Here is an 11,378-nt window from a genome sequence, read left to right as displayed (position 1 = left end):
GCAGGTTCAGTTCCCACTGCGACACATCCACCAAAGTGCCCCTGAGCAAGACACTTTGGATAAAAGCATCAGCTAAGTTGTTATTATTATTATTATTATTATTATTGTTGCTATTATTCCTTGAAATTAATTCCAGTCGTTAACCACTAGAGGGTATTTTACTGATGAACTGCAGAAAATCTACATTAAAAAGCTTCACTCAGATCCACCCTTTAACTTGATGTTTATGTCAGAAACGAATGCTTCTGGTGATAAAATGGTCTAAAACGTCAGTAAGATGTGTTTTTGTTTTAAGTAGTGTGTAACTCTTGATGGGAGGAAGTGTTTGCTCAGAAAAAGTCTACTTCCGGTCCGCTCTCTCCTTAGTGAGTTCAACTTCCGTTTCATAGAAGCGACCACTAGCTCGTTTTGTCCGAGTAAAATAGTTGTTGTTTTTTTTTACCTTGAGCTGTTGATACCGTCGACCGGGCAGTCATGTCTAGTCGCGAACACCACGACCTCAACATGAAGCTCCCTCCGATCCAGTCCACGGCCGGAGCCGTGCCGGTCCGGAATGAGAAAGGTGAGAAGTAGCTGTTGTTAGCTAGCAGGCGGCTAGCGGCGTGCTAAGTTAGCCAGCTAGCTTAGCGGAACGTAACTTCATACCAACAAAAACAACTCTGCACAGTCAGTCTGAAAGTATTACTTACTATTATTACTACTTTAGCTGACTTTAAAAAAAATAGCTGCAGACATTACCTGCGTGCTGCAGAAGCATGTTGATGATGTAGGTTTGGGAACGAGGTCAATAATCATTTATGGAGGAGATGTTTTGGGGGTCCACAAACTTCTGCTCATTCGTGTAGATGGAGGAGCAAAAGTGCTTCAAGAAACCCCACAGGAGCCAGTACAACAACACTAACTTTGGTTGAATCCACTCCTCTAGTCAATTTTACAGGGGTTTCTTGTTTTTCTGGTCATTTACTGTTCAGTAATGTTAATATAACAGGATCGGATCTCAGCAACGACTTTAAGGAAATGTAATTGACAGTTAAACAACCATAGACTTGAATATGAAGATTTACTGATTAATATGCAGTCTATGGTAACAACACAAATTATTGTGTAAAAACCAACTGAGTCTCTTAGCAAAACACATCAATATAAATTATTTCCCCCTACTCTTTCCCAGAGCACAAGGTAAATTAATTGCTTGTTTTGATGAACCAACTATTCAAAATTCACAGATAATTATATGTAAAACGATTAGTTGACTATCAAAAACATTTTAGATACTTTTTCTGATTTATTCAACACCTAACATTTCAGCTCTATTGGATTTTAGTATGTGCTCAAAAACCTAATGAGAGCATCGCAAATAGGAAGAAAACACGCTGAATAATAAGGAGTCATTGTCTTTATAACTCTGTATCAAATGTAATATTATAAACAAAAAAGTTAATATTTTTAGCAGAGCTGATGAATAATTCTTAATTAAGGTATTTTAATGAAAACCCAAGTAGATTCAAGCAAACATCTGGACCTTCAGCATCACTGGGTGGGAACGCCTAGCTCGACTAAGCTCATTTTTGTTTCTGCATATCTCAGGTGAGCTCTCCATGGAGAAGGTGAAGGTAAAAAGGTATGTGTCGGGTAAACGTCCCGACTATGCGCCAATGGAGTCGTCGGATGAGGAGGAAGAGGACTTCCAGTTTGTGAAGAAGGGAAAGGAAATGGAGCCAGAGGTAGAGCTGGAGGAAGAGGTGGTTTCTGATCCACGTCTCAAACGTTTGCTCAACCGTGTCTCTGAGGACGTGGAGGAGAGGTATGACACTACTCTTTAGATTTGATTTGATTGATAATGACTATTACAGTTTGTGGTGCTGAAATGCTTATTTGACCACGTTGCTTCCCGTTTTGATTTTTGTCCTCAGGCTTGCGAGACACAGACAGATCGCAGAGCCTGAAGTCGTGGTTGAGAGCAGCGAGGACTCTGATGAAGGAACTTGGCACCCAGAGCGTGAGGAGAGCAGTGAGGAAGAAGAGGAAGAGGAGGAAGAGGAAGAAGTGGATGATGAGGTTGCTATCTTTGCTGTGTTCTGAGTGTGCTTTTCCCCTTGTCACTTAAGAATATCTTTGTGTCTTTTTTTTATTAGTTATTTTAAGTGTGGACTTTCTCATTCTGTGTAGGAAATTGAAAGGAGACGAGCGATGATGCGGCAGCGAGCTGTTGAACGAAAGAACGAGGAGATGGAGGTCATGGAGGTGGAGGAGGAGGTGAAGTCGGGGGAGGAGTCCGAGTCCGAGTCTGAATATGAAGAATACACAGACAGCGAGGATGAAGCAGAACCACGGCTCAAACCTGTGTTCATTCGCAAGTATGAACTGAAACAACTGCAAATGTTTCTCAAAACAAATGCACCTTAATCCATAAATGTTCTGGCAACTTTCTTTGTTGATGTCATGTGGGGGGGCAACAGGTTTCTGTGTAAGATGCTCATGCAGTTTGCAGTTTAGATCAGGGCTCTCACTACAGCTCCAGTGAAAATAAAATAAGTAACATCCCTATATCATGCAAGATAACAACATTCCTGTATATATATATTTTAAATAGAGTAAGATATATATGAGAGAAACGATATTATGGTACCCTGCATTGTCTAGTTTAACAGGACAGACATGTTCCATCCGAGCATTGCTTTATTTATTTAGAACAAGCATGCCGTGTGCGTTAAGTTATTTCTAAGTAGAAATGTCTACATGTGAATACAAAAAATCTCCTAACTGTAGATTAGTGCAGGGACTCTTAACTTTTCTATCAGTCCGACCCTTTTTGAAGTTGAAAATATTTCGCGACCCCCGCAGATGGGACAGAATACATATTTTGCAGTGAGAGGCGACTCGTGCCCGACATCATTCGTGTTTTTTTTCCCCATTGTCCAATCTAATGAATGGAGACACGGGCCCTCAGTTGTGCTGACTGAAGTTTACAGTTGCTTGGATTGTCCGGAGACTGCGACGAACTGTCCCAGACTCATCCTAAAATAAGCCTTAAACCATCATTAAGACGAAGCCCCTGGACCAACTGGAAGGCTACTACCAGCGGTGCCCACACGGATCTCCCTTTCTCTGTCTTGCGCGTGTTTGTACACCTCACACGCTCAAAACAGTGCCAGAGAAGGCGTCCTCTGTTTGTCTGTTTTTTTTTTTTTTAAAGCAGATGTTTTTAGAAACAAAAGACACAAACCTGTGAGTTGTGATCAGGTTTCTGCTAATATGACTGTTATTACTCAGCGGCAAACCAAAGGTTACACATGTTGGCGCTATAATCTTTGATTAGACTGATAGGACAGCTGATTCGGTGGTTGCCTAGCAACATAAAAAAAAAATCAACCAAAAAAGTCATTGCTGTGCGCCTCGCTTTTTTGAACCTGCAAAGCGCTTTCTGTCTGATCGGGGCCTGATTCTTCTTTGTTCTTTTATAGCGCCACCTACTGGATTAAACAGCTCAAAATATTTAGTGTCCACCCAAAGTGATACCAATAACAACTATAGTCCGTCTAGTTACTTAACTTAAAAATAACTAGACTAGGCTTAGTAGCCAGTGGTTCTTAACCTGGGGGTCAGAATAAAAAAGATTATTCCATTTCACATTGCTCCATTTAAATAGTTTTTAGGGGCCCCTGAAGGGTGAAATTGTCAAGTATTTCAAAGCAAAAAGCAGAAATTACATACAATTCAAATTGTTTAAGTCTAATTTTGTGAAAGAGAAATATGTTATTGTTATAAGAAATATAGCTGTTTAGATCCATCCATTGTCAACCGCATAGCCTGCGTACAGGGTCGCGGGGGGGCTGGAGCATATCCCAGCTGACATTGGGCGAAAGGTGAGGTCCACCCTGGACAGGTCGCTAGTTAGCTGTTTAGATATTATTGGGTATTTTCTTAATGATGATAAAACATTTAAATTTAATAAAACAACATTTACAAGCTACACTGGGCAAGTAGCTCTAGTGTAAAGCAGGTACAATTCTGGTCTGATTTGGTCAGTCTTAGGGCTGGACGAAAAGTTTGACTTACTGAAGTTACTCACCTATTCGTAGTATATACACTGGATGGAAAATAGGATGTTTGATCTGTGTCTTCTCTGTCTACAGAAAGGACAGAGTCACAGTGGCAGAGCGTGAAGCAGAGGAGTTGAGGCAAAGAGAGCTGGAGGCCGAGGCCAAGAAGCAGGCGGAGGAGCGGCGGCGCTACACCCTCAAGATTGTGGAAGAGGAAGCTAAGAAGGAGTTTGAGGAGAACCGACGCACACTGGCTGCTCTGGACGCTTTGGACACCGATGGAGAAAATGAGGAGGAAGAATACGAAGCCTGGAAAGTCAGAGAGCTGAAGCGCATCAAGAGGGACAGAGAGATCAGAGAGCTGTGAGTAAACACAGTGACTTGAACTGTTTATTTATAACTCTTTTGTGCTGTTGTTGTCGCTGAGGGTGGTAATGAGTGATGTTTGTCCTCAGCATGGAGAGGGAGAAGGCTGAAATTGAGAGATTCCATAACATGACGGAGGAGGAGCGCAGGGCTGAGCTCCGCAACAGCGGCAAAGTCATCACCAACAAAGCCACCAAAGGAAAATACAAGTTCCTCCAGAAGTACTACCACAGAGGAGCCTTCTTCATGGTCAGTCAAGTCAATTTTATTTATACACTGCAATCTCACAAATCTGCCTCAAGGGGGTTTAAAGTCTGCACAGCATAGGACACCCTCTGTCCTTAGGGTGAATCCTCATAATGTAGGCCGACTTTAGGTGTGTCTGATTCATCTGCTCCACGGGAAACATTTCAGGTGACTGTAGTTTACAGTTAAAAAGATGTTTCATCCAAATTCCAGTTAATCTAGTCTTTCAAACACAATGAAGACATCCAAGAGAAGTATAGGACTGCTTCTCTGATGACTGATCTTTAAATTTCTGCAATTCTGTGCAATAGCATGCTCCATTGATGGGTATACTTGGATTGTTGATTCATCATTCTGTGTTTTATTGTAAAGATAAGAGTCTGGTTAAATTAAGCTTCTAATAATGTGAAGATCAGTATTTTCACATTAAATCTAAAGGCGTTCCTTCATAGCTTAATATACACACAGCTCTGGTTCTTTTTAAGGGTTTTAAAGCCTGACTGATAAAATAGCATGACCAATATTATTGTAGTTGATAAATTACAAGTTTTTGCCAGTACAGAAATGCTAAAGAAAAGGCTGAAATGTAGAAACACGGCTTGAGGGCAAGTTCTGCTCAGTAAGTATGTTGGTCAAATGTTTAGTTTGATGTCGTTCAGTGGTCTGTAACTGTTCACATGGTTTCTGTTACAGGATGGGGAGGACGACGTGTACAAGAGAGATTTCAGCGCCCCGACTCTGGAGGATCACTTCAACAAAACCATCTTACCCAAAGTCATGCAGGTCAGCTGCTTTTGCTCATATTTCATGTGTTTAACAGAATGTTGGATAGCTGAACTATTAACCTGTGTTAAATCTTAAAATCTACATTTATTAAAATCATATTCAGTGTTTATATGATTATGGGAAAAAGTCAACAAGAACCCTGAGAAGGACTTTTTGCCTTTTTAAAATATTGTCGTCCTTTGAAACATGTACCAAATATATAAATGCATTTCCCAATCCAATTTTTCACCTTAAATTTGGGCATACATTATCTGAAACATTTCCTACACATACATGCCAGAATAACGTGCATATTTCGAGCAGGTTTATCTGCTGGATACATTTCCCTTTGAATGAAGTCTTCTGATTCGACCTGTTGTGGCTTGTTTTCATTCTCAAGGTCAAAAACTTTGGGCGGTCTGGACGTACCAAGTACACCCACTTGGTGGACCAGGACACCACATCATTCGACTCTGCTTGGGCCCAGGAGAGCGCTCAGAACAGCAAGTTCTTCAAGCAGAAGGCGGCAGGCGTGAGGGACGTGTTTGACCGGCCCACAGTGAAGAAGAGGAAGACTTAAGATGTGGAGGAGACTTCACCAGGCCCACACTGCAGCTTTAGAGACTGTCCAGAGACAGAGCTGCATCCCAGGATGCCGATTCCCCTTTCCTGGACTTTATGTTGTGGAAAGAAAATAGACTGATTCCACCACTTTAATGAACTGTTTATCTACCAGAAAGGTGCACCATCATTTAAAAAAGTTAATTTAATGTTGGCTCCTCAGCTTCTACTTAAGATCACATCACACCCAGATACCTCCTTCAGTTTTAAAGCAGTGGGATATCATTTTGTATAAATCAGCCTTTAATAACAGTATGTACTGGATGTCTTGCATTGCCCTTTTTTTTCTCCTCTATAGTTGTGAAGCTACAAGTATTGTAACTTGATTTCGTGAATAAAACTTTTTTTCCCCATTTTAAAAACCTTTCCAAAGAGTGCAAAACAAGTATTAAAATGACTAATCACAGGAACAAAAAGGAGGCAGGTCAACTTTTATTTTTAAAAAGAAAGATGGATTTACGGTAACAATTACTTCGCAAGAGTTTAACCGCTGAGTTCAGTTCAGCCCCATTGTCTCGATGAGCCCTGGTAACAAAAACAGAGTGAAGCAGTCCAGTGTGTAAATGCTGTTTGTTCAGTTGGTCAGGGCCACCAGAGCCTCCACCACGTTCCCCATGTGTTCCCTCAGACTGCGCTCCGCCACGGCCCTGGAAATCTCCATCTCTGACATCTGCACAGGAACACGAACATCAGAATATGATCATAATGTAAGAATCGAAAAATAGGCTTCAACTAAGTCACAAAACTAGTTGTGCATAACTTTAACTTGTTACAGACTTCATGAAATGACACAATTGCAAGTAATCCGTAAGTGGGATGCACAGTTAAATGGGAAAACTACAGTCTGCAGACCATTTCTTGATTAAACATAATGGTGACTCAGGAAACGGTGCACAAGGTCAGGTCCGTAAAGAAATGGTTTCCCCAGTATTATGTGAAACTTGACTGGCCTGCACAGAACCATATGTTCTATGCTCTTGACTGAACGGGTGACTATAACTGGCAAATATCTGCAGCAGGTTATAACGTGGTGGAAAACCATCCCAAAAAAGTGGAGGCTGTAAAAGCAGCAGATTAATAATGCTTGTAGTTTTTGAATGACATCTTTCATTATCACATGGGTGTACTGTTCCAGTATCTACATACACTCGCTGATGTGATCTACCAAATAGATGTGTGGCTCGACAGGCTAATTTCTGTATTTTTCCAACCCTGGTCCCAGTTTCACATATTTTTGTGCCAAAATGACTACTAAGTAGTAGAAGATAAATTCAGGTGCCAGTGGCTGCAAAGTATTCCTTCGGGGCAAAATTACGTCGACAGTGTTTTTTTGCTCCGTCTAAAATCTCACGAGAGGTGAGGTGATTGAGGAAGAAGACGATTCATGACGTTGACAGACACCTGGTTAAATATCCTGAGCCCGTTTGTGGCAGAAAAAGCAGTATTTGTGGACGTCATTTAGATGGGCACAGGCTGCGGCTGCTGGCTGAAGCCATCCACTGCACAGATTCCAAAACTTGTTGCACCCACTAATCATTTCAACCCCAAAATATGTGAAAACAGGGTTTAAAAATTCAGAAATTATCCTTTAACATCACAAACAGATTCTTAGATTTAAAAAAACTACTTACAATTAGTTCCACATCCTCTTTTTTGATGGTGACTTTGGCCAACTCTTTTTCTCTGGAAGCAAAACAATACAAAGTGAGAACAATCAACAGGTTCTCTGTTTTCTGCATAAAACAACCGACTGCAAGCAAAACGGTAAAATATAAAATAAATCCCTCAACCTGCAGATTACAAACGCTACTTTCCTTCTCTTGGTCATCTGTGGGTTTGCTTTTCGTGTTACACACACACGTTCTGCCAACATGTAAAAGCTGGGAGGGTGACGCTGATCTTACCTCTCTTGTTTGGCTTTCTGTTCTCGCGACCTTCTGTCCCCAATCACTGACATTGCCTGAAAGAAAAATAACGTTATTAGTATTTATGTCATCTTCACCCAGTTTCAAATATGAAAGCCACAGTAAGTGTAACACCACAACAGACAACGTCCAACAGGTTTTATTTAACTAAAACCTCTGTTTCACCCATGAACAAAGGGATTCACCTGTACTCGAGTACATTTTATCACAGTTTTCCCACCATTTTAAAGGTTTTAAAATATAACAATCTATTCATTTTAAAATAAAGCACAAATCAGCTGCTGTACTTACATATGTGATATTTGACCACTATCACAATCTAACTTTGTTGACACTATTAATAGCACAGTATTGAAAACAATATCTCTCATCAGAAATACTTTATTGATCCCCAAGAGGAAATTCTTGTGTCACAGAATTTCCCCAGTGGCTCATATTTCACTTTCATCTACTAATGAACTCCTCTCCATAATTTTGGCTGATTTAACAGAGTAAGAAACTGGGGATGAGACATATATTGAGACTTACCATTTAGAAGAAAATGTTATGTGGTATTCTTTTTAAGAAGTAGTTACTTATCTTATTTATATAGTTTAAAGCTACAGGGAGAGTGCACATTAATAGACATTTCTGCAAATGTTCCAGTTTAGCTAGCTTGGCTAATTTTCGACTGCAGTCCCTGATACACGCTTGTCATCTAATTTATATACTGCAAAGCAACATAATAATTCACGTCTCCCTGACAGTGGACTTTACATTCCTGAACATATATGGTGAGATAGATATATCATATACTTATTTTCCACAACAAATTACAGGTAGAGCATCTGCATCTTAAAAGTAATTCAACCAGAGTTTCAAAAAAGACAAATTTACTTTTAGTGGTTCAATGTCAAACACTAAAGAAAGAGCAACAAACAGCTCTGAACTCATGAGATCTGATTACAGAGAAAATATTTCCAAACATTATTCTGCTGGTATGTTTTATCTAAAGCTGAAGAAAAACGCTGATTCATTGATTAGTTAATTAACAGAAAATTAATTGGCAAATATTCTGATTATCGACGCCTTATTAGTTGTATAAATAAACAAACACGGAAAAAAATCTTTACAATATCTATCTTGAGGGTTTAGACCAATCAAGATGTCACTGTGGGCTCTCAAAACTTGTGACAGACATGTTTCACTACTTTTAATTTTAATTGTTCAATAAAAAAGAATTAAGCCACAGATCTTTCAATAATAATTAAAAAAAAGATTGTTAGTTAAGATTGTCATCCTTATCCTGTCCTTTAATAGTGTTTTGGACCTGGTTGTTCTCAAATTCTGAAGACATATTTTGGTGCAATAGATAAGACGCCTGCTTTTGATGTGAGAGACCCGGGTTCAATCCCCCACTGTGTCCCTGAGCAAGACACTAGTTACTCCAGAGGCGTGCGACCTCTGACATGTATAGCAATTGTAAGTCACTTTGGATAACAGCGTCAGCTAAATTAATAAATGTAATGTAAATGTAACATTTAATTCTGTATCCCTCCTAAAGCTTGATAGAAGCTTGTATGAACTATTAATACAATTCATCGCACCAATTAATTTCTACAACTTACATTTCACATAAGTCAGTTTTGCAATACAGATGTAGAAACGACACATAATGTGTTATTTAATAGAAAGACTACTCCGAATGTTTGGTCCCACTTGACATCTTGTCACCATTAGGAAATTATTTTGACTATTTTGGAGAACAGTGGTGTTGAGAATCCCAAGAATGATTTTCTGTAAATACCAATCTGACATACTTTAATTGTAATGTTGGTTTGACGTTATTCTACTAATGTTGTGCTAGTTTAACTTGTTTCCTCTGTTTACTTGTGTTAATTATTAGTTTATTTGTCACTGTCTTGTTACAACGTTGGTTCAATGAAGCAAAAGGGGAAAAAAGGGCATGACAGCTTTAGCTAGCTAAGTTGGCTATGAGGCAGTTAGCCAGGTAGTTAATAGTTTACTGCACAATTACCAATGTTGTTAACTTTCTTTTAGCATGTGTTATTCAAATAAAGCTCTAGCTAAAGACATAGTACACAACTTTTGCAAGCTAACCCCTTCGCACAGTTTGGTAGCACTGATGATGTACCGACAGTGCAGCCAGCAGTGGCCGCATGTGGCTAACGTTAGCCCGGAGCTCTCACCGTTTCTAAATCAGAGCTGGAGATTTCCTTCTCCTCCGCATAGTCCGTGACTCTCTCCAGATCAGCGGCTCCGCTGTCATGTTTCCGAGGCTTTTCTGCCGGCTTTCCAGTGCAGTTTTCGTCGGCTTCCAGGTCCAAATCGACATCTCCCTCTGCCGCCATGTTTGCTCCAGTGAGGCCGGAACTAAAAGAAATGTTCCGTTAAACCTCGGAGAGTAAACTGGGAGGGACCGGAAAGGAAAATTTTAAGAAGAAATCCGTAGATTTAAAATATATATGAATATATATATATATATATATATATATATATATATATATATATATATATATATATACGGTCGTATATAAATATAAAAAATATATAGAAGAACTTATATAAATATAAAGTTAAAAAAAAAATTGACAAGATATAAAAAATACAAAGGAACATTAAGAATGTAGGTTCAAATCCTGGTTGCCCCGACCTTTCTGTGTGGAGTTTGCGTGTTCTCCCCGTGTATGCGCGGGTTCTCTCTGGGTGCTCCGGGTCCTCCATCCAAAAACATGCAGCCTTGGTTAATTGGTGACTCTAAATTGGTGGTTGTGAGCTGTCCGGGGTGAACCCCGCCTTTTGCCCGATGTCAACTGGGATATATATAAAAAATCCCCCTCTCACCCTCCTTGCGGGGTGGTATGTGTCATCCTCAAGCTCGGGTCTTCTACCGGAGGCCTGGGAGTTTGAGGGTTCTGCGCAGTATCTTAGCGGTTCCTAGGACTGCAGTCTTCTGGACAGAGACCTCTGAGGTTTCACCTGGAATCTGCTGTAGCCACTCTCATAGTTTGGGGGTCACGGCCCCCAGTGCTCCGATTACCACTGGCACCACTGTTGCTCTTACTTTCCACATCTTTTCTAGCTCCTCTTTCAGCCCTTGGTATTTCTCAAGCTTCTCGTGTTCCTTCTTCTTGATGTTGCTGTCTCTTGGGATCGCCACATCTGTCACTGCAGCCTTCTTCTGCTGTTTGTCGATCAACACGATGTCTGGTTGGTTCGCCATCACCAGTTTGTCAGTCTGGATCTTGAAGTTCCGCAGGATCTTAGCTCAGTCATTCAACTACCTCAGGAGGCGTCTTCCATTTTGACCTTGGGACTTCCAGCCCATTCTCATGCCAGATGTTCCTGTACACTATGCCAGCTACCTGGTTATGGCGTTCCATGTACGCACTTCCTGCCTGCATCTTACACC

General features: G+C 40.4%; 2 protein-coding genes across 2 annotated transcripts; one reads left to right on the top strand and one right to left on the bottom strand.

Annotated features, from left to right (window-relative positions):
- The first annotated feature begins 357 nt into the window (after positions 1 to 357).
- mfap1 (microfibril associated protein 1) lies at positions 358 to 6,393 on the top strand. Its single transcript, XM_038700982.1, has 8 exons — positions 358 to 562; positions 1,588 to 1,804; positions 1,914 to 2,058; positions 2,170 to 2,357; positions 4,137 to 4,406; positions 4,499 to 4,658; positions 5,349 to 5,438; positions 5,821 to 6,393. Exons 1-8 carry the CDS (start codon positions 475 to 477, stop codon positions 5,998 to 6,000), a joined length of 1,338 nt encoding a protein of 445 aa, XP_038556910.1. The 5' UTR covers positions 358 to 474; the 3' UTR covers positions 6,001 to 6,393.
- Positions 6,394 to 6,458: 65 nt separating this feature from the next.
- On the bottom strand, positions 6,459 to 10,353 carry hypk (huntingtin interacting protein K). The gene is made up of 4 exons (XM_038700985.1): positions 10,156 to 10,353; positions 7,946 to 8,001; positions 7,673 to 7,724; positions 6,459 to 6,711 (listed from the first exon to the last, which is right to left on the bottom strand). The coding sequence occupies exons 1-4, from the start codon at positions 10,315 to 10,317 to the stop codon at positions 6,616 to 6,618; spliced, it is 366 nt and encodes a 121-aa protein (XP_038556913.1). The 5' UTR covers positions 10,318 to 10,353; the 3' UTR covers positions 6,459 to 6,615.
- Between the last annotated feature and the right edge of the window lie 1,025 nt (positions 10,354 to 11,378).

Source organism: Micropterus salmoides, unplaced genomic scaffold (genome assembly GCF_014851395.1).
Source record: "Micropterus salmoides isolate LMB-PRFRI ecotype aquatic unplaced genomic scaffold, ASM1485139v1 Ms_hic_scaffold_6, whole genome shotgun sequence".
In the NCBI taxonomy this organism is placed as follows: domain Eukaryota; kingdom Metazoa; phylum Chordata; class Actinopteri; order Centrarchiformes; family Centrarchidae; genus Micropterus; species Micropterus salmoides.
This window is presented reverse-complemented; position numbering and strand designations above follow the sequence as displayed.